General features: G+C 34.8%; 2 protein-coding genes across 5 annotated transcripts in view; one reads left to right on the top strand and one right to left on the bottom strand.

Moving 5' to 3' along the window:
- Positions 1-23,612, top strand: part of PALS2 (protein associated with LIN7 2, MAGUK p55 family member) — a 109,701-nt gene that overhangs the window by 77,274 nt on the left and 8,815 nt on the right. For 2 of the 4 annotated variants that reach the window (XM_033420553.2, XM_033420555.2), the window contains exons 6-12: positions 6,965-7,006; positions 8,491-8,622; positions 10,486-10,585; positions 10,922-10,990; positions 12,930-13,091; positions 18,352-18,554; positions 19,516-19,644. In XM_033420553.2, the coding sequence (XP_033276444.1) occupies positions 6,965-7,006; positions 8,491-8,622; positions 10,486-10,585; positions 10,922-10,990; positions 12,930-13,091; positions 18,352-18,554; positions 19,516-19,644 (837 nt within the window). The remainder of the gene's footprint in view (positions 1-6,964; positions 7,007-8,490; positions 8,623-10,485; positions 10,586-10,921; positions 10,991-12,929; positions 13,092-18,351; positions 18,555-19,515; positions 19,645-23,612) is intronic. The other 2 variants (XM_004265638.3, XM_033420557.2) reach the window with 1 other exon arrangement.
- The window catches only part of GSDME (gasdermin E), a 141,172-nt gene continuing 126,176 nt past the window's right edge, over positions 8,617-23,612 (bottom strand). Inside the window, exon 11 of the mRNA XM_049714766.1 lies at positions 8,617-10,536. The gene's annotated coding sequence lies outside the window, so the exon portion shown is untranslated. The remainder of the gene's footprint in view (positions 10,537-23,612) is intronic.

The following is a 23,612-nucleotide window of genomic DNA, read 5'->3' as shown; positions in this document are numbered from 1 at the left end:
TCAGTAATGTATTAGCAAATGAAATTTAACAATATATAAAAAAGATACTACAACATGTCCAAGTTGGATTTATGTATGCTAGGATGGTTTCATGTTAGAAAATCCATATATGTAACCAAACACATTAACAGATTAAAGGAGAAAAATATCAGTAGAGAATTTGATAAAATTCAATACTTATTTATGATGTTTTTAAAAAAGATTAGTAAATTAGGAACAGGAAAGAACCTCCTTAATCTTATTTTTTTTTAATTAAAAAACCTAAAACATTCTCAATAGTTGACTGTTAGAAGCATTTCTCTTTAAAATCAGGAACTGGAGTCTAAGCTGGTCTGCCTGAGACTACTTGAGTGCAAACCCCAGGCCCCTGTGAAGCCCAGTTTCCACCCTAAGATGAGAAGAACCCACCATAAACCAAGAGAAACCTTGCCAAACTTCAGGCATAATTGTGAGGATAAAAAGGAACCACCCTCAGATGATATATAGAGTAACAGATGATATTACAAATATCTGTTACCACAGATGATAAAAAATCTTCAGTTCTCCTTAAAGAAACTAGGAATAAACAGTATCTCTGACTTTTAAATAGGTAAATGTATTTGCAAACCAGGGGTGATGATCCACCTTAACAGTCCTAACGCTCAGAGGTCTCTGGCAGCAAACACTTTCACCATTACCAGCCATGCTGAGACAAAGCCTTTGACAGAAAGGTCACCCCAATCTTAGACCAGCTTGGTGTCAACAAGCTTTCAAGATCCTGGCATAAGCTGGATGGAAAAGCTCCACTTGCTATTGGAGAGGAGGGTGATTTTGTTCAGAATTTTGATGAGGCTTCCAACAGTAAAGCAAAGGGAATTGACCACTTCTTTAAAAAAACAAAAACAAAAACGAAACTTCAAGAATTTTGACTCCTAAAAAATTTTGTTTAGGATATAGTGAAATATCAAAACCTGTAATATTTTAAATTCTGAGGCTCTTGGACACTGCTGCTTTTTAAATTATTGTTTATACAGTTATTTATTTGCAGTTAATTAAGCCAAAGAAGCCAGAACATAAAGTTTTAAAACAAGGATTAATAAAGTCATTGCATCGTTTAAAAAAATTCAGAACTAGAGAAGGATGTTCATTAGCGCCACTTATGTTCAATATTTTATGGAAAGTTCCATAAGCGCATGAAGACAAAAATAAATTAATTATGGAAGCAAAAGACGTGGAAAGGAGAAAATAAAATATTATTTTCAAATAGTAAGATTTTTTATTTGAAACCCCCCCAAAGTATAAATTTTTAGAAATCATTTAGCAAGATACTTGAAAATAAGATTAATATACAAAAGTCAGTTGCATTTCTTTATGCCATAAGTAAACATCTAGAAATTAACTAGGACATTTATAATAGAGTCAGAGAATGTCACATTTATGTCTAGGAATAAATCTGACAAAAATATTCAAGACCTCCATGCACAAAAAATTAGTAAGATCTAAGTAAACAGATATATCATGTTCGTGGACAGGAAGACAGTATTATGAAGATATCAGTTTTCCTTAAATTGACTTGTAGATTCAGTTAAATTCCAGTGAAAATTTCAATAAGTTTTTTCATGGTATTTGATAAGATGCATAGCCAAGACACTTTTGAGGCAGAAAAGCAGGAAGGGGCTTATTATTAATGTGTAGGAATTAAGATATGTGGTATTATTGGCTTAGGACTAGACAGAATGAACAATGGAAGAGAGAGTTCAGAAAGAGACCTACACACATACATTTCTTTGATATCTGACAAAGATGATATGTCTTTCAGTGAGAAAGACTATTCAGTGAATGAAATTGGTTATTCACAGGGATAATATATGAAACTCTACATACACAAATCAAGTAAAAGGGGATACATGATCAGTAAACATATGAAGAGATATTAAAAGTCACAATGTGAGGTACCATTTTATAACATTCAGTTGGCAAAAAATGTAGCTGTGAGTATAGAGTATTTCTTCTACATTGCTGGTGGCAGTGCAAATTGGTATAACCACGTTGGGAGGAAAAAGGTTTAGCATTATTAGGGTTGAATGTTTACATATACTAAGACACATAATTTCTTAGAGCAATATGTACAGCTAGAAACATGTTAACAAGCATGTCAGTTCCCCAAAAGAGTACATGCACAGAACATGATACTATCTATTTTAAGTTTTAAATAACTAGGTATATATACTTTAACAGATTACATATAGGTTTAATAAAACTATACAAAAAGGAAAGCAAGGAGTTTGTGGACACAAGATTCAGGATGAGGGTTACCTTCATTGTTGGGGAAGCGAGGGTGGTGGGATGGAATGGAATGTGGGCAGGAGGACCATGTAGGTTTCTAGCTTCTGCTTTGAGTGGCAAGTTCATGGCTTTTATTATATTGTTAAAACTAACAAAATAAAAAAATAAAAGCAGGCCTTGCATGAACTAATGACTCAAGTGTAATGTAAATTAAGAATTATTAGTAGTATGATTTCAGAGCAGCCAGGTTAATAAATTTAAAAAAATATATATTTTTAACTAACAGAAGCTTAAATTTGTGGCCCACGTATGGTTATTTACCACACAGAAGTGTGAACTGCCCCTGATAGCTTTTTAAACCAAATATATAATCTAGTTTCCTTGCTGATCTCAAAATATGTTGTTTGTGTGTGTGCATTTGAATAGGCTGAGTTCATACACTTTGAAAATCTTTAGAAAAATAACATTCTCCCTTAATTATCTGTTATTATTGTAGAGAACTTCTTAGCAACTGTGATCACTGTATTCACTACCTTGTCACTTAACTCTGATGTGTAAACTCAGGTGGACCCGAAACTATGGTTTGAGACTGAGAGTGTGTACGGAGCACTTGTACCATGTTCAGCCAGCACATTCCCAAACGAATTACCAGCCTCCTGATTTACGACAGAGGTCATGATTGGAGATGTTTCTCCAGCCTTTTATCCATTTGATGATTTTTCTTCTGCTGCTAATTATTATCCTTTGCATAGGCACAGCATACTCCTGTGCAATATTTTATTTTGTCAGTACTTTGACTATTTTTAGCTTTACTTTTTAAAGGTATCTTTGAGGTAAAGTTTGTATAAATAGCATATACTTAAAGCATACAGTTAATAAATGTGGACATATCTATTATGTACCCATGAAACCCTCAACACAGTCGTGACGGTGACCGTATCTATCACCCCCAGAAGTTTTCTTGGGTCCGCGGTAATCCTCCCCGCCTGCTCCTTACCCCCAGCCCAACCTTCATGCCAGGCAAGTACTGCTCTGCTTTCTGTCACTATAAATTAGCTTACATTTTCTATATTTTTATATAAATGGATTCGTACAACATGAATCCTTTGATTTTGCTTTTTTTTTAATCTGACTTCTTTCAGCATAATTATTTGGGGATTTATCCATGTTTTTATGTGTATCAGTAGTTGATTCCTTTTTATTAACAAGTAGTATTCCATTGCATGGCTGTACCACAGTTTGATTATCCATTAACTGGCTAATGAACATTTTTGTTGTTTCCAGTTTGGGGCTATTATAAATAAAGATGCTATGGACATTTACATGTAAGTCCCTCAGGTAAATACCTAAGAGTTGAAGTACTGGGTCATTTGGTAGGTATATGTTGAACATGTAAAGAAATGGCCATACTGTTTTCAAAAGTGGTTGTACTAATTACGTTCCCACCAGCACTATAGGAAAGTTGCAATTACTGTACATCTTCACCAGCATTTGGTATGGTCAGTCTTTATAATTTTAGCCATTCTAATAGGTGTGTCATGGTGTCTCATCATGATTTTAATTTGCATTTCCCTAATGACTGCTAATATTGAGCATCTTTTCATGTGCTTATTTGCCATGCTTATGACTACTTTGGTGATGTCTTCAAATCTTTCATCCATTTTTTATTGAGTTGTTTTTTTCCTTATTATTTAGCTTTGAGAGTTCTTTATGTCTTTATACAAGTACTTTATCGAAATTATGATTTACAAAGATTTTCTCCAAGTGAGAAGGGGCTTGTCTTCATTCTTTTAACACTGTAATACACAGAGCAGACATTCTTAATTTTGATGAAGTCTGATTTGTCCATTTTTTTTAATGGATCATGCTTTTGTTCTGTGTGAAAAAATCTTAGTACAACACATGGTTATAAAGATTTTTTCCTATGTTTTCTTCTAAAAGTTTTATAATTGTACACTCTACATCTGGCTCTGTGATCCATTTACACTGCGTTTTTATATAGGGTATAAGATATGGATCAAAGCGTTGGTTTGGGGTTTTTGTTTTTGCATGTAGGTATCCAGTTTTTCCAGTTTCTTTTCAGTTGTTAAAAAGACTCTTTCATTAGATTTGGAAATTTTTTGATTGTTATTACTTGGAATATTTTTTCTGTTCCTCTGTTACTCCTGTCCTTTGGTGACACCAGTTATACGTGTTAGGCTCCTTGACGTTGTCCCATAGCTCACTGACACTCTTTTCATTTATTCAGTCTTGTTTTCTCCCACTTTTTCATGTCGGACAGTTTCTATTGCTTTGTCTTCAATTTTATTATTATTTTTTTCTAAAATGTCTAATCTGTTTATTATATCCAGTGTACTTTTTTTTCATCTCAGATATTTTTGTTTTCATCTCTAGAAATTTGAATGGAACCTTTTTATATCTGCCGTGTTTCTACCTAATATGCCGAATCCTTCCTCCAGCTTCTTGAACATATGACTACAATATGTAAAGTTAAAAATAACTATATTAATGTCCTTGCCTACTAAATCAGTCCCATTTGTTATTTCCGGGTCACTCTTAATTGGTTCATTTTTCTCCATATTTTAGGTTGTATTTTCCTGCTTATTTGCATGTCTGGTTGTTTTTGATTGGCTGCCAGATATGAATTTTACCTTGCTGAGTGCTGGATATTTTTGTATTCTTAGAAATATTCTCAGGTTTTGTTCTAGGATAGTTACATTATGTGGGAGCAGTTAGATCCTTTCAGATTGTGCTTTTTTAAGCTTTGTTAGGTGCAACCAGAGTAGGATTAAGTCTAGGGCAAAACCCTTCTGAATACTGAATGCTTCATGAATTATGAGGTTTTTCCACTCACACTGGTGATAACAGAAACTATTTCTGACCCTGCATGACCTCCTGATATTGTTCCCCATAATGCTGATTCTTTACCTGATCGTACTCATGACATGCACTGACCAGTATTCAGCTGAACGCTGGAGGGAGTCCTCTAGTTCTTGAGCCCATTCTCTGTGTAACCCTTTCCACACTGTCACTCTGTTCTGTGCACTGTAACCCCCATGATCTCCCTGTCTCTCAGCTCATCTCCTCAACTTGTAGACCACCAGGCTCTACCTAGCGTCCCCCTTCCTGGGTTACAACCTGGAAACTTTTTCTGTGCAATTAATTGGGGCAATTGTATAGTTCATCTTGTTTATTTCCAGTTTTTAGGGATCACTGTCTTCGTTGTCTGATGTCTTGACAAACATTTCATATGTTTTGTCCAGTATTTTAGTTGTTTCAGTTTAGAGGGTGGGTCCTTGTTACTTCTCTTAGTCAGAAGTGGGAGTCATTTTATCTCTACTTTCATTACCAAGAATTTAATTTTTGAATAGATGAATCATTCCCATGACTCTAGAAGTCAAGAAATAGGAATATGTATTCAGCTGAAATCTCCCTCCTAATCTACTACCAGTCTAGTCGTCACTCCCTATTGTTAAACAGTTAAGATTGCTTCCAATCTTTTGTGATTAGGACATATTCAATCGTTAATAGTCTTCTACGTAAGTCATTTTGCATATATCTAAGTAACACTGCTGTTGAACACATTCCCAGAGGTGGATTACTAGGTCAGAGGTTTTTTGCATTTATAATTTTGATAGCTTTGCTGAATTGTCCTCCCAAGGGATTAAACCAGTTCTTCCACCAACCTGTTAGGACTATGGGCCAATAGGCCTTTTCCTATCTACAGAATGTTATCAAATATTTGGATTCCTGCTAATATGACAGGAAGGAAATGTTATTATAATATAGTTTTAATTTGTATTTCTACTCTGAGTGAGGTTAACATCTCCTCCTGTGTTTAAAAGCCATTTGTACTTTCTTTTTTCTCTTCCTTCTACTTTAGATTGTTGGTTATTCAGTTCTGTTAGAGATAAGAAGAATATGAGATTGAAATATATTAGCCGGTTGTATTTAGTAACTTCTTAATAACCAATGAACAGTTAACATCCATAGCCTATTAATGAAACACTTTAAAATGTACTTAATAAAATACAATTATACTAAATCTAGTCAAAACTCTGTGATTTAAAGGTCATTACAAAATGTTTAGATCAAAGGTTGGGTTCATTGATTTTTCAGACAAATTTTCAAAGTTCAGAGTAAAACTAGTTTAATCTGAGTTTTTGAGCTTGAGAGTAATGTTCCAAAATTAATTTGGTTAATGAAAAAATAGAATTGCTTCTTCCAGAAATCTTTTATATTGGAGACATGTGGTTTATTTGACAAATAATGACATTTCCAGAACAATTTGATGAGAGTAGGGAAATGAATATTTGAAACTTGGACTAACTCAGAAAGTCTGAGCCTTTTGTTATAAAATATATTCTGTCCCACAGATAAGAATAATAAACACGTTCATGATTAGATGACAGGATCCTCTTACTATTAATTCAGTGCAGCTTTCTTGAGAAGTAAGGAGTATCCAGGTATCTTTACAACTTTGCATATCCATATCCTTCTTCTCTGCCTCATCTCAAACACCTCTAACTTTTGCTTGTATCATTTTCAGGTGTTATAGCCTGTGGACAATTAATTAGGGAAGTAGTTGCTTTACCAAAATGAGTGAAGTAAAAATGGGCCAGTAGTTTGTTTGTATTTTGTTAATTTATTATCAGTTTAAAGCCTGGCTTTATTTATGCAATGAAAAATGTATTTTTAGAGTTGCATCCATATGGAGAGGCATCCATCACACGTCCGTCAGGTATGATGTCATTCCAGGAGATTCTCTGGTACTCTGTTTTTCTGTCTTATCAGCCAGCTAAATTTGCCTTAATTACACTTAATCATTTTGGGTATTTTCCATTGCCAAAACATTGAGCTGCATGCCGTTGTCAAGTTAGCCAGTTGTCACATTTTAGCAATCTTAATACTGTTGGTATGCTTGCCTTTGAGATATTTCTAAAATTGTGTATCAGGAAAAAAATTATTGGCTTACTGATTTTTTTAAGCATTAATATTTAGCCTTTCAAAAGTTATTGAAAATATTCTGAACGCTTTGTGTCAAAATCATCTAATTGTAAGTAACTAAAATTTTGTCATGTTCCCAAATTGTTATTTTTAAATTATTTTAATGTGCATCCGTCACATTACATTTTAGTACACTAATAATGTAATATATCTGCTTGTGTTATTTGAATATCTTGTTTGGTTATATTTATAGAAGTATGATAAATAGAAAAATAACATTGTTATTTGACTAATTATGTGCTTTCCTGCTTGTTAGTTTACCTGCTGATTAATACTAAGTCAGTTCCTTAGCAGATAAAATTTGAATTTGTATAAATATGCCTGAAAAAAGTCTGTATTAAGAAAGTAATTGCTCTGAACTTGCCATCAAATACTGAAAATGCTTAACTTAATTAGAATTCAAATTAAAATAAACTAAATATTTTGGATATTGGAGATCATAACTAATAGTGGTAATTGACATACTTTTATTAATAAAACAGATTTAAAGGAAATTTGTGTGGTTAAATGAATTTAAATTGGAAAATAGTTTCAAGGCTTTTTCAGTATTTGTCTTACAATTAATTTAATGCTGATCGTTTACATCAAAGCAAGATGATTCCAGAAAAGTGTTTTCCACACTAATTTTGGCTAGTGTGAATCTGTGTGATTAAAAATATATGTTATTACCAGGGATGAAAGTGGGTTGTATTTTGTTTTTTGTTTTTTAAGTTTAATAAATATATTTCAGGTCTGATTTCAATATGAACTTTTAGTATTTAATTTTTGCTTCAGGAAACTTGTAAGAAGTCAGTCCTATTATATCTGAAATGCATGCCTTAAATCAGCTGCATATATTAATTCAGAATGTTAATTAGAAAGTAGCATTTACTTGCGTAAAAATTACGCAGTGTTGGTTGGAAAATCACCTGAAAAGATTGGGAGAAAGTGTAAGAATGGTGAAAGAAAACAATTGTCAAACTCCGTTGATTTACAATTAGAAGTTAAAAATAGAAACAAAAACTTAATGTAGTACTAACGTTTATTTCTTATTTTCTTCTCTGATACCAAATTATTAATGTTCTAATAATTATATACTTATTTAAGGAAAACAAGTTCCTTAGTTGAAGTACTAAATACATTGTCAGTTACAATTAAATCACAGTGCTTTGAAAAAGATTTCAGAAATCCCGTGACAAATGATACATCTCTAGTATTTTTAATTGTGCTGTGTTTTAGGTATTTGTGAAATGTCATTTTGATTATAATCCATACAATGATAACCTGATACCCTGCAAAGAAGCAGGATTGAAGTTTTCAAAAGGAGAAATTCTTCAGATTGTAAACAGAGAAGACCCAAACTGGTGGCAGGTCAGTATGCTTCTGAAAATCTCTTCAACTGCCTTTTTATTTTTAATCTTAGATCTGGCCAATATCTGAATATTCAGGAAGAAGGTATTAGCATTTGTTCCAATGATTTTTCCTGCATGAACAGCTCCTGCTTCATGGCTGCTAATTTTGTGGACAGAAGACCAAATTGAGAGGGAATTTGTGAGTAGCTGTTAATAAATGCAGAATTAACTAGCCTGTGGTTTTCTTCCTTTGGTTTAGAGACTAGACCAATCAGTTCTTCCACATGTGATTGCAGTAAAATATAGTATTGGGTAGGAACAACTCACTTGGGGGTCATCCCTTTTTAGTGTTTGTTCCTCTTAACTAGGAGTCTTTTACTGTAGGTAGAGTAGTCTTCCTCTTGCCTCCTCTATGTATACATTCGTGACAAATAAAACGTAATTTCTTAAGGTCTTAAATCCATTTGCCCACCTCTTCTCAGTAATTGAGAAATGAAGGCTTGCTTTATCATCCGTGTTGTTTGGTCTTGGATTGAAATCTGTATGTATGGAAAGGAATGTGTGTTATCACTGTCTTTCCCCCCTCCATTTTCCAGAAGATGTGTGCGATGGTCTTCCTTTTCCTTTCCACTAATACAGTTTTCAGAAAACTCTAGCATAAGTAATAAGTCCGGTTTTGTACTTGTTTACATTGACTAGCAACCACAGTATTCAGAACTGTAGAAACAAAGTCTAAAATCTCTTAAACTGTAAAAGCAAAAGAGAGTCTCATTAAGGAACAAAGTGTGAAAGAAAAGGACCTGGTACCTAGCACTAAGTTCTGAATTAAATGGAGATATTAGTAACTCACATTACCTCTAATAAGTTATATTGACTTCTAAGGGGGAATGAATTACAAGAATAAGAACAGTCTTGCTAATATGTCCTTAAATTTAAATTAAGACATTGTGATGTATAAGGGCACAGTGTGGTGAGAGAACTAAGAAATGAGTAGTTTAAATGGAATCCATGATTTCAAGAGGTTTCCACTGAATTTCTTAGAACTCATCTAAAAAAAATCTGCTTTCTGTGACAGTGTCCTTTTTGAAGCTTTCCCAGTTTTCTCTTTTTTCCCTTCTCTGTGAATGCCATCTCTCAGTTTTCTCTATCACCTGTCACCATTATCTATCTCAATCTCTTCCTGCATGTTTGTCATCTATTACTCTAATTGTATTTTTCAGGATTTTAATTGCTAAAAATGATACTGGATTTTTCTGTGCTAGCTGTAAGGATAAAGTCACTAATGTTGTGGGATAAGCCGTTAGTAGCCAGTTCTCCAGCCGCTATTTTGAAATAGCACTTCTTTGGGTTTCATGTTAAGTTAATTTGTTGACAGTAGGTGAGGTTTTACCTATTTTAAACTTACTCCCCCTCAGGATATTCAGATTCCTGGTAGCATGAACTAAACTCTCCACTCTGTTCTCCCAGTGCTGTCTCTCTCTTTTTTTTTTTTTCCCATTGATTTGGCCTCAGGAAATACCAACGTAGTAGGATTATTGGATAACAAACACCTAACTAGGTGCCAACACATAGCAGCATTCATTCCTTTCCATTCTCACTAGTTTAGTATTATAAATAAAAAGTTTTAGTAATTTAAAGAGCCTTATACCTTTGTATTTTGGTCTAAAAATTCACTACCAAATAGCACACTGGTTAGGTACCCATTGATTCCTCAGTACTAAAGTGTTTCAATATCCTGACAATGCCATGGATTTAAATATCAAGGTCAGTTTCTTAAGATCAAATGTGATTTTTTTTTAACTGACTATTGCTTGTCCTACTTACTAGAATGTGGTCTCAAATTTTGATCACTGAGATATACAATTCATTAATTTGATTCTAGGCTAGCCATGTAAAAGAGGGAGGAAGCGCTGGTCTCATTCCAAGCCAGTTCCTGGAAGAGAAGAGAAAGGCATTTGTTAGAAGAGACTGGGACAATTCAGGTGATGAACTCGATACAATAAGTAACAAATGGTCCTTTGTGGCCACCTTTCTTTGCCTCTTTCATCTGAATTAGCTGATGAATTTATTTAAAATATATCTGGAATTAATCCCTCTCATCTGCTTTAGTGTACTGCTCTCAAAAGTAAACTTTTTGTTCCCTTTCTGCCACCTGCTGGTATTGTATCAGAATTCAGTGGCTCAACTCACCCCTGCCTGCTTCTGCTTTGTAGGATGCAACACTGGGAAGATAATTCTCCCACCCCTATAGAACACCACAGGGCAGTGTATATAGTCTGACATACTGTTTAAGTTATATTTGCCTTGTCATCCTTCAGGACCTTTTTGTGGAACCATAAGTAGCAAAAAAAAGAAAAAGATGATGTATCTCACAACCAGAAATGCAGGTATGTTTTAAATACATTTTTGAGAAATCCAAGCGAAGTATGAAATAGCTTTATATCATTCTCAATGTGGCATACACTCTAAATGTATAATTTTAAATGAATTAATTCAGATTAGTACCCAGCTGCAAGGGACTGCCATGTGAACACTTGGTACAATAATATACAGGCATTATTTAAATCCTGATATATATACTTGCACTATCACTAGTGTGCTTTATTTTATACTCATAGTTTATAAGAAAATGAATTGGTTAGGATTTATGCTTGTATTAATGAAGGAACAATGTGACAATTGAAACTATTTGTTCAAGAACTTTGATAGAAACTTGTGTCATTTCTACAGAACAGAATGCCTTTTTAAAGATAATAAAAGAGTTATGATTAAGGGCAACCATATTCTGCCATAACATTGTCCATGATACTTTTGGAAAAATAATACTGGACCAAACAAATCTTAGCCTGATCTAGTAGGATTCTTTCTTAAATCTTTTAGACTTAAATAAAGATAAATATGACACCTACCACAGTTATTCTTTTCAGTTATAAAGGCTGATAGGAGTGAAATGCAGCTCTTAGAATCAGAAGGCTCTGGAGGCTTACTCAAAAGAATTGATCATTTTAAAGTGCTTTCTTGACTTCGGAGCTGCCTCTATGTTGGTAATAAACTAAATAGCACATTAGAAAGGAAATAATCTAATAATGTACTATAATAATAATATTATAATAAGGGGAAATTAGACTCTCCCTTAATCTATTGTGGAGAAATTGTGCAAAGAAAGTGTTGCTGTTAAGATAATAACCTAAGGAAGAAGTGTTATTACTATAGATTGAAAGTTATAGCCATAATAATAGGTAATATAATATTTCAAATCCTCTGGCTTTATTGTTCATTAAATATATATTCTTAAAGCTTTCTTGCAAAACGGAAAATTTCTAATTTTCCCATTGATCATAATTTTGGAATGTGTTTCTACTGAAAATAGTTAAGATCCAACATTTTATTTTATACATAAATTTAGAATCTTAATATTTAAATGTTAGTATGTTGTCTGTATGCATTTTATTAATCAAACTAATATTTGCAGAGTTCACCATACAGTATTTATTCATTTATATCATTGGAAGGGGATACTCATTCTATGAAACTTATTTAAGCAGCCACTCTAAGTGTACTGCTATCCTCCATATGTGATACTCACTTTTTAGTGGAATAGATTACATAAACTAATTTGCAATTTGATTATATTAAGTAATTATTTCTACTGATGAATTAATAAGAAACAGGTTTTAAGGGATAGATTATCTGATAAGGATAAAGTAAGGGTATTTTTCTAGTTTTGTTAGACAATTTTTTAAGGCAAAAGAATAGAAGCAGGTGTTTAAATCAGGGTACAAAATAATTTATTGTACTTTACCAAATTTATTTTTAAAAATCTGTACTAAGTCAGTACAATTAAAGTGATACTTAACTGTCAAGACAACTAAGCCATTACTGAACAGAATAGCAGAGGTTTTTCATCCATATAAAAGATAACTGAGGGACTTCCCATGTGGCACAGTGGTTAAGAATCCACCTGCCAATGCAGGGGACACGGGTTCGAGCCTTGGTCCAGGAAGGTCCCACATGCTGCAAAGCAACTAAGCCCGTGTGCCACAACTACTGAGCCTGTGCTCTAGAGCCCGCGAGTCACAACTACTGAGCCCACGTGCCACAACTACTGAAACCCGCACACCTAGAGACCGTGCTCCGCAACAAAAGAAGAGACTACAGTGAGAAGCCCGTGCAGCGCAACAAAGAGTAGTCCCCGCTCGCCTCAACTAGAGAAAGCCTGTGCACAGCAACGAAGACCAAACACAGCCAAAAATTAATTAATTTTAAAATAATAATAAAAAATAAAAGATAACTGAATATGATGTTTTCCCATTTCCTTACTTTTAGAATTTGATCGTCATGAAATCCAGATATATGAGGAGGTAGCCAAAATGCCTCCCTTCCAGAGAAAGACATTAGTATTGATAGGAGCTCAAGGTGTGGGACGAAGAAGCTTGAAAAACAGGTTCATAGTGTTGAATCCCACTAGATTTGGAACCACAGTGCCATGTAAGTTTTCCGTTTCCTTTACTATTTAATTGGAAAGAAGGAGTGGGGGTGGGGCAGATTATTATTATTTTATTCCCAAGTAATTTCTAATTATGCCAATGAAAATGAACAAGCAGATGATACTGAAAAACTTGGCAACGCTACAGCTGTCTTGAAATAGCATTGTGGGCCCTGTCAGCTGGCTGCCTGGTGGCAATCGCTTCTCCAAACTCTTCAATCCAGAAGTGTTCGTTAAATGCAAGTATTAAGAGTTGTGGCAAAATCAGCATTAACCTTGCATTTTCTTGTACAGTTGATGTGTATCTGAAAAGTTGTATTTTCACCCATTTTTATCCAGCAGGGGAAACCTGCTGGATCCTCTGACGCTCGTGATCTGGCTTGTCTCTTTCAGTCCTGTAAGGTCCTAAACCTGATTTTTGATAGCACATCAAGAGAGATTCCTCTTCCAGAGCAGGCAGCATTAGTGAAGGTCACATTTATTTATATACAAAATACAATAATACTGATGGGAAATATAACCATTAGATGAACCAGACACCCATTTTATGATCTTTGTGTTCTTTCTCTATTTGCACATTTACAAGGAAAGTTAAATAATGTCAGAAGCATGCTTGATGAGAATGGAGTTAGAGCAAGGAGTTAAATACAAAGGTGTATTAGTCCTTATAATAAGGCAGTGATAGCATTCATTTTGGAGATATATGAGCCTTTACTTGTGGGAACTTACATGCGCTCTCCCCTGAACACAAGTCAGTGTTGCCTTTATTAAGTCCCCTTTCTGTGCTTCCACTGCTGACCGAACCCCCTTTTGATTAACACAGAATTTCTGTAGGTATTTTAATGCCTTTAAGCTTTCCATGTCAAATCTTAGCCTAACATCACTCCATCTCTTTTGGATGAGTTTTAGAGTTTCTCTGCTTTCATCCAGTATGCTTTGACATTTAGTTCTCACTGAGTAATCTTACTGCTAACATGTTTAGGGGTGTATTGGGGCAACAACGCTGTCATTGTCCTCATGTGCTGTTTGTAATCCCTTCAGGGTAAGACTTTGAGTTCCATTGTAGGCACGGTAAATCACTAAATCAAACAAATCATAGTTAAGTAGTTAACAAAATAAAAATCTCACTGTGATCAAAGTATTTTAAAGTATTTAATTTTTAATTTTTATCAAATTAATACATGTAGCATATTTTAATCAAGTAGTTCTTAAAAATATGTAATGAAAAATAACTCCATTTTCCTCTACCCCACCTCTGGCCTACTTACCAGAAACAGTCACTTTTCAATCTTTCTGCTATTTATTTTGTTAGTCTTCCATATTTCTTAATAATGTCTTCATTCTGCTATTTCTTGTTCTGTCAAGTGTAGGCCTTACCTCCTGACTTCCTGAGTATCCTCCCAGCATAAAGACAGCTCTAGTTTCAGTTAATTCAGTTTCACTTTCTTGAGCAGCCTCTTCCTCTCCCCCAACCCAGCAATTTCTAGAGTTCGTTTTTTTCTTCCCCTCTTTATCTTATGTGTTCATGCGTATAGTTTTGTATTAAACCAAAAAACCTCTTATTTAGTAAGTCATGCTTTTTTCTTGGAGACCTCTGTCCCACAACCCTCAGCCTTCCTGCTTCAGTGAGGGCTACACACTCTCCACTCTGGCTGCCGCACGTTCACATAGGGATGTTTCCCTTTGTTGCTGTCCTGGGTTGAAGCTATTGTTCCTGGGTCCCATTCTTTTTCTTTCTTGGTTTATTGCCTTGTTTTGCTACGGCACATGCCTTGTAACTTGACAAAAAAAATGCTGTATGGGATGTAATTTCTGCATCTTTGTATTTGAAGTTGTGTATGTTTTTGTCTTCTATTTGATTGATTATCTGAGAATAGAAAGTCTAGATTGTAAAACCCAAAAGATGTTACTCTTTAACCCAGTTTTGTTAAGAAGTCTAATGTCATTCTAATTTTTGTCCTCTCATACATGACCTGATGTTTCCTTCAGTCTTTTTATTTCGTTGGTTTTCATTATTTTACAATTTAATAATGATGTGCCTTTGTGCGCATCTATTTTTATTTATTGTGCTGATGATTAGTGAGCTCTTCAGACTAGAGATGCATGTCATTCAATTCTGGGGAATTACTATTTCTTGGATGATTTCTCCCTGTTTTCTCTATTCACTTTTTCTAGAATTTCTGTTAGCTGGATGTTGAACATCCTGGATTCATCTCCTCAGTCTCTTACTTTTTTAAATCATGTTGTCCAACCCTCTCTCTTTTTATTCTACTCTTTAAAAGATTACCTTGAGTTCTTTACCTTCTATCTCATCAGTGTTTTATCATAAGTAGTCATATTTTTCATTTTAGGATTATTTTCTGTTTCCTGTTTTTTTCCCACAGCATCATCTGTTTGTGGGCACTATCTCTTCTGTATCTCTAAGAATATTAAGCAGTGAGTGTAATTTTTTATTTTCTATAGGATGATAAAAAGGTTCTGAAGATGAATAATGGTGATGGTTGCACAACAGTGTTACTGTACTTAATGCCACTGAATTGTGCACTTAATAATGGTTAAAATGATAAATTTTATGTTATGTATATTTTATCATGATTAAAAACACTAAAAAAGTTAATTGTGTTAGCTTCTTAATATTCCAGCATATAAGTACACCATGCTTTACTGTTATCACCCACTTATATGGTTTGGGTGGCTTTTTTGTTATAAATAAAGAGATGATAAAATGTGTATACATAAATCTCAGATGTAAAATTATTAGACCAAAGGATGTATAGAGAGATTTATAAATACAGAAGTATTACATATATTTATTTCAACTTCTTGATTTCTTCATGCCAAATTAATTTCCAGAAGATGTACTATTTTACCTTTCAAGACTTATTTTTAGTAAAGATTCAAGTCTGAATTTTTATATATAAAAGATTTATGTATATCCATACATCGTCAAGTATCACTTCTTCATATTATGTAGGTGGTGTTTTACTTTTCTTTAAATCATTCATGTTTATATAGTGTTTAGTTTGTTTGTTTGTTTTAAGCCTCAGAATCAACACACACAAAAATAATAGTGATGAAATGTGACAAGTTTGCCTAATTTTTGATACACAGTCTTGTGCTACACATTGTCTGGTGGGCTGGTTGGGGAAGTCTCATAGGGAAGGAAGTAAATGTTGGTGTTGGATTAAATTGACTTAGTTTTCTCTTTATATTGTGAAATGGCCCTAAAATAAAATATAAAAAATTATTAATCCAGGTGGACAAGCTACCTTATGAATCATGTTTTCCCTTTAATACATCTTGGGATAGTTAAATAAAATGTTACTTTGTTGATTATTTCCTAACTATTTGAAGAGCTACTAAAGATTAGAATTTTGCCTGTCAATCACAGAACTTAAATTCTAAGCAATCGCATTACTTAGTGCTTAGCATTATAAGCCTAAGGAATCAGCTGTAGTCAATCCACCCTGTTCTAATTTCTCTGTTCTAGAAATGGAAAGGGGCTTAATTATGTGCCAATGTAGATTTCTTTTCTGAGTCTTCACTAGAGAATGGTATTGTCGTTAAAATTCGCTTGTAAACTAAAAACATTTCACCAAGAATTTAAGATTCCCTCCACATGTTGGAGGTAGTGTTGGGGGGGCAGTGTGTGTGCCTGTACATATTTATTTCAAGCAGCATGTTTCCATAAATGGTTTCACTGTGGTGCCTCCCCAAAAGTCGTACTCTTCTAAAATTATCTTTACGGATATTAAGCCAAGTCCTAGTATGTATGTATTTGGGGAGTTTAAAATTGCCTTAGGAGTTTTATCATACCACCTTTGGTGAATAATCCCAGAAACCTTGAGATCACACATTTTTGAATATGAAAAGCCATCATAGCATCTTGAAGCTCTTTAAGTGACTTTATAACTCTCTCCACAGTGGTCTGGAATGAGCCAGAAAACAGCAGGGGAAAAAGGGAATCCTCTTGTACATAATAATCTTATTTATGAATTAGACCCTTATTATTGAGCTTGAACTTAAAGTTTTTTTCTTATAAAAGTTTTCTTGATGTGTTGTGCTTACTTCAAATAGTCAAAATTCTGTCAGTTTTTCATCTGATTACTTTGTAACTTTAATTGCGTGTGGTTAATGATTTGGGCAGATATTCTGCATGTATAAGTGCTTGATTAATAGAAGTAGAATACTGTTTTATATCTGATCTAGGCAAACTCAGATTAAGTTGCTAAACTTGAAAATAACACACACACATACACAAATTACTTTTCTTCCTAGGGAGTGCTAGCAAGTTGGCAGAGAATACCTAACTCTGCACCTTTGCAACAGTTTGAAAAGTGATAATCGTCCATTCCTAGCACAGCCAAGTTGCAAAGGAGTTGTATGTCTCTAAAATACCTGACAAAAGGATGTTTTAAGTTTTTGACTTGGTCTCTTCTCTCTCATTCTCTCAGAATACTTCAGGTCAGAGTAGAGAAAGTTACTAGACCATAATAACATCCAGGTGGCTAGATCCACCGAGGTGCAACACAAAACAATTAGCATTTGGGAATGTTAATTAGAAGGAAGCTAGAAGAAAAGTTTGGTGCTGGGGCAAGATAAAGGATAGATAATTTATGGGTAAAACTACACTTCAGAAAATTGATAATACCAACTAAGAATAGAATTTTGCTCATCTGTTGGACACTCAATTAGGAGATGTTCAAAGAAGTGTGAAGAAAGGCTGTAATTGATATTCCTTAAGGAGAAGGGGAGTGCTGGTCAGCTGGAAAAGATGTTCACTTGCAATATACCTCACACTTATTAGCTCTCACCATAGTTAAGAATTTAACTTTAGGGCTCTGCTTCTAGGTAAATAAATATATTTTGAGTTTCAAACTGACTTTATAAAGCACATTTTTTGGATATAAATTGTATATTGGAGACTACCTCTTAAAACATTACTAATCAGGGGTCTGCAAACATTTTTATTCAAGGGCCACGTATAGTAAATATTTTAGGCTTTGCAGGCCATCTAGTCTGTGTCACAACTATTCCGCCATTGTAAAACGAATGAAACCATAGGCCATAAAATGAATGAACATGGCTGTGGTCCATAAAACTTTATTTACAAAAATAGGAAGCAGGCCAGGTTTGGTCATAGGCCATAGTTTGCCAACCCCTGCACTAAATGGAAAAGACTTAGGCTACCCTGTGCCTTTTAGTTTGTTTTTTAATACCCTGCACTGTCTCTGTACAAATTCTCAACGCTATTTTATTTAGTTACTTCACGGAAACCAAGGGAAGATGAAAAAGATGGCCAGGCATATAAATTTGTGTCACGATCTGAGATGGAAGCAGATATTAAAGCTGGAAAATATTTGGAACATGGGGAATATGAAGGAAATCTCTATGGAACCAAGATTGACTCTATTCTTGAAGTTGTCCAAACTGGACGAACTTGCATCTTGGATGTCAACCCACAAGTAAGCTGCATGATTCCAAAGATATTTTTTAAGTTTTATTTCCTGTGGAGTTTTTGTTTCTTCTTCAGATTATGAGGGTGGCTCTTTCCCTCTATTACTTGTGACAATAGAGAACCTTATTATGCATCAACAACTAGTTAAATAAATCTCTGATCTGTTAGCCAACAGAGGCATGGATAGCTATAGAAGCTTGATAGAAGTTTAGTATTTATTTACATGCTTAAGTAACATATAAATGCATGTGTTAGGAAATTTAAAATTTGAACAAGGCTGAAACATAAGGAATAAAAATTAAAGTCACACCCCTTCCACCCAGCACACACCCACCCACTCACCATTCATTTCATTCTCATTCCATGTCTCCCTTATTGACCCCTTCTCACCATTCTACACTCAACCCAGTGGGTTTTCTATTTTTGTTGTTGTTTCTCTTATACATAAATGGAAAAATTTTATACAGATTCTTTAACCTTTTTTCATTAAACAGTATTTCTTGAAGATCTTTTCATGTTAGGTACTGTAGAGATTTTTTTCTTTGTAATTGCTGCATGGTATTTCATAGTGCAGATATATATTTATTTATATAACCACTCCAATTAATGGACACTGAAATTACTTCTGCTTTTTCAATATTAACAGAATTCTACAATTAACATGGAAAGCATTTACATCATTCTTGATGATTTGGGGATCATTAAGTTTAATACTTTCCTTGGTTCAGGGGTACCAGAAAGTAGTGAGATTGAGGTCAGAACAAAATTTAATGGATCACCATTTTAGGAAAGTACTGTATGGAATCAAAAGGATAGAAGGGAGGGGGGGCAGATAGCAAGTATTAAATTATGTCCTTTATCTTGAGGAAGAGGGCAGATGGACGTTGATTATTTAGTATAAACTAAAGGGTAACATAATTCAAATTCTAATCCTGTATAAATTGGTTTGTAATTGTTCTTCTACACAGGCCCTGAAAGTGCTGAGGACATCCGAGTTCATGCCCTATGTTGTGTTTATTGCTGCTCCCGAACTAGAGACGTTACGTGCCATGCACAAGGCTGTAGTGGATGCTGGTATCACTACTAAGCTTTTGACGGTAAGCAGTTCTTTTCAGGCTAACAGTACTATTTTCCTCCTAAAATTTTTCCTTTTTCTTTTGGGCATGTTTAATTCTATCCATATTTATGAAATAAACACACTGTATAAGGTATTGGAGAATAAAAATTTGTTCCCTAGATGTAGTTAGGATTTGGAACCGTATTGCTTTTACTTAGAAACCATTGTTCACTCTATTTTAAAACAAGTTTACTCCCCCTATGTAAATGAAATGGACCAATGTTAAAAAGTGCATATTAACCTAACTCCCTCATTTTACTAATGTGGAAACTGGTCCCGAAGACCAATAACAAGTATGTTCATCATAAGGTTTACTATTGGTAGAGTTAGGTGTTCTTTTAGTTGTTACATGTCTTTTTCTCTTGTTCTTCCTCTCTTTTCTCATGTTACGGAAAATTTTAAATATGTACAAAAGAGGGAAGAAATGAACTCCCAAGTACCCATCACTTAGCTTCAATAACACATGGCCATTTTTGTTTCACTTAGACCTCTCTTCACTTCCTCCCTTACCATGAATTATTTTGAAGTAAATCTTTGATATTATATCAACCATAAGTACTTTAGTATTTATCTCTAAAAGATAGACTTTTTGGATATAACCATAACACCATTAGCATATCAAACATTAGGAAGAGCAACTTTTTCTCAATATCATCAATATACAGTCTGTATTTGAATTTCCTCAGTATTTATCTTTTTTTTTTGACAGTTTGTTCAAATCAGGATCCAAGCAAGATTAACATGTTGCATTTACCTGATGTCTTCTAAATCTCTTTTTTTCCCCCAGCTTGAGGTATAATTGATATACAATAAACTGTACACGTTGAAAGTATACAACTTGGTAAGCTTGGGCGTATGTATACACGCATGAAGCTACTGCAGTCAAGATAACAGGCATGTCCCTTGTCTTCATAAGTTTCCTTGTGCCCCTTCAGAGTCCCTCCCTCCTCCTTCTACCTCTTCCACACTATAGGTGATAAGCCTTGAGATCAGGTAGTTTTAATCCTCTTTGTTCTTTTGCAGGTTGCTCCATGTGTCTACTGAACTTTATGAATATCTGAAATATAGTTATCAATGTTTTTATATCACTGTCAGCGAATTCTAACGTTTGCATCACTTCTGGATTGGTTTTGACTGAATGACTTTGCTCCTCATGGGTCTTATTTTCTTGCTTCTTTGCAATCCTGGTAATTTTTTATTGGATACCAGACATTGTGAGCTTTGTCCTGGGATGCAGTAATGTGGAAACAGTTTGTTCCTTTCAGATCTTGCTTTAAAATTTTGTTAGGTAGAACCAGAGCAGTTCTCATTCTAGGGGCAATTATTCTTCACTACTGAGGCAAGACCCATTTGAGCACTCTCCCAGATGGCCCATGCGACCTGAGGTCTTCTGTTCTGCCTGGTGGGCATGGGTACTATTTCTGGCTCAGAAAGAATACCTCTCATCCTTTCTGGTGGTTCTTTGGCGACCCTGGGTCGTGGTAACGTGCACAGATTGGTATTCAGCTGAATGCTGGAGGGGGACCTTTACAAATCTCCAGAGTTCTCTCTCCATACTGCTATTCTATCCAGTATTCTGTCCTGCAAACTCCTGCTACTTTGTTCTCCCTGGGCTCTCAGCGCTGTCCCAACTTAGAGTCCAGTAGTGTCCTCCTGGGCTCCACCTCACTGTGTTGCAGCTTGGAAACTCTTTCAAGCCAGTAACCTGGGGTAATCGTAGGGCTCACCTCATTTGCTTCCTGTCTCTCTGGAATCCCTGTCTTCCATTACCTGATGTACAGTGTCTTAAAAAGTGTTCCATACATTTGGTCTGTCTTAGTTGTCAGGCAGGAAGGTTAGTCTGATATCTGTGATTGGATATTAGCTGGAAGCAGACCTCTCCCTTTAGACTGTTTTAATCTATAAATCTTCACTGCCTCCCTCCCCTCTCTTTTCACCTTCTAACTTAGTTGTTTAAAAAAACTGGGTCATAGAAAAACTGGGGCCTGATCTGTAAAGTTCCTCAGTAGCTCTTCACCTAATGATTTTAGCAATTTTTATTGATCTTTGCCTGGCTCAGTTAATTTTTTAGGAATTGTGAAGTGGTGGTATTCCAAGTTTGTCATTTGTTCTGCATTTATAAACTAGAATTCTTCTAAATAATAACTTTTCCTTATCAACTAGTTGATGACTCTGAAGTAGAGTATATATAGGAAAGTCAGAACATAATGCTTGATACTTCCCCCTTAAGGGTCAGTTTTCAGAATAATGGGTTTGTTCAGTAACAGTCTCCAGAGGCGACAGGCGACCAAATAAGGTTTGTGGTTTTTTTAGTTTCATCATGAGCACATGGATTTAAACTTACTTGATGTGTTTTACTCTTTTGCAATTATTATTCTTATTGATGTTCAAATCGCCCCACCTTTGACCAACAGGGCTTATTTAAGTTGGCCCTTGAGACCTATTTCATGAGCCTAATCGTCTGAGATAGCTTCCTTGCTATATGACAAATGCTCCAGGCTCATCTTGTACATTTTCTATGCCAGGCCAGGAATCAGTTACTTCTCCAAGAAGCTCTGGTTCCTTTTAGAGTAAATGGTATTTTAGGACCGTAATACTAGGGGTGCACATTGTCCCAAGATGGATCATTGTTTCTAGCTAAATGCACCTTTTAGGTAGACAGAACTAGTTTGGTTATGTGCTTTTCTGTTTGTATGTTTGAAGGAAACTAAATCATGAATATATATTGATACTTCCCAATCAAATTCAGGATTACAGGGTTTTATTTAACCTCTTTCATATATATAACTCCATTCTCCTAGGCTGAGTATCCCAGTTCTCAAAAACACCGGGAGTGTTAGAATATAGCACATAATTGCTCATTTGATTCATCTCACAGTACACGTACAACAGTCTGAAAATAAGTGTACAAATACTACCAGGTATGATTACTGTGAACTGTCTCTTTCTCCTTTATCCTTAGGGTTTATCCCACTAAGCGTATACAGTCAAATCAAATCGCTGTGTTTTAAAGTCACTTGGAATACTCTCTGTGTACTTAGGTCAGCTATTACTCTCTGATGTTTAAATTGTCCTGTCTTCAGCTAAGAAGAGCCTATTCATCTTGTTTTCTGAGTCTTTTTAACACAACCCCATGAACTTTGATGTGCTTCCTGGTATGACGAGCTGCTCCAGGTTATCCTTACACATTTCTTGGCCCAGATCTGGAACCAGCCTTCCAAAAGCCCGGGTTCCTTTTAGTGGGAAATGGTATTTAGAGATAATACAGAAGCTAAAGGTGTGCATTCAACTTAGTTTGTCATTGTTTCTAGGTCTTCTCAGTGGCCAGATGAAGGAAATATATTTTCCCCTTTTGGAAAATATACATCATTAATTCAGTTGGATAGTTTCAACTCACATTTTACATTTTTACTTCCTGGACTATGTTTATCTTTTTTTCCTCCTATGCTGAAAGTCTTGGTTCCTGATGACATTAACATAATTTCTGACTTTACATGTGTAAACTAAGCACATACTATATATATAATTTCTGAGTAACAATATTAACATTAACAGTATGATTATTGAAAAGTTTTAAGTTTCAGACTTAAACTTTTTTAAAAAAATTGTTCTTATGATATATCCCTTGAGTATTATTTTAAAGTCGCTAAAATAATTCTTTTCTGTGGTTAAGGCATCAACTTGAAACACAGATTTGTTTCATTTTGCTTTTGCTTTTTAGGTATTGCTCTTTTTATTTTTATTTGAATTTGATTTTGTTGTAATATAATTCTATACATTTTCATAGTTTCAAAGTAAATCTTAAAAACAAACAAACAGGGGCTTCCCTGTTTGTGGCGCAGTGGTTGAAAGTCCGCCTGCCGATGCAGGGGACACGGGTTCGTGCCCCGGTCTGGGAAGATCCCACATGCCGCGGAGCGGCTGGGCCCGTGAGCCATGGCCGCTGAG

The sequence above is a fragment of the Orcinus orca genome, chromosome 9 (assembly GCF_937001465.1).
Source record: "Orcinus orca chromosome 9, mOrcOrc1.1, whole genome shotgun sequence".
In the NCBI taxonomy this organism is placed as follows: Eukaryota; Metazoa; Chordata; class Mammalia; order Artiodactyla; family Delphinidae; genus Orcinus; species Orcinus orca.
The sequence above is the reverse complement of the archived record's forward strand: the minus strand, read 5'-3'. Positions and strand labels throughout refer to the sequence as shown.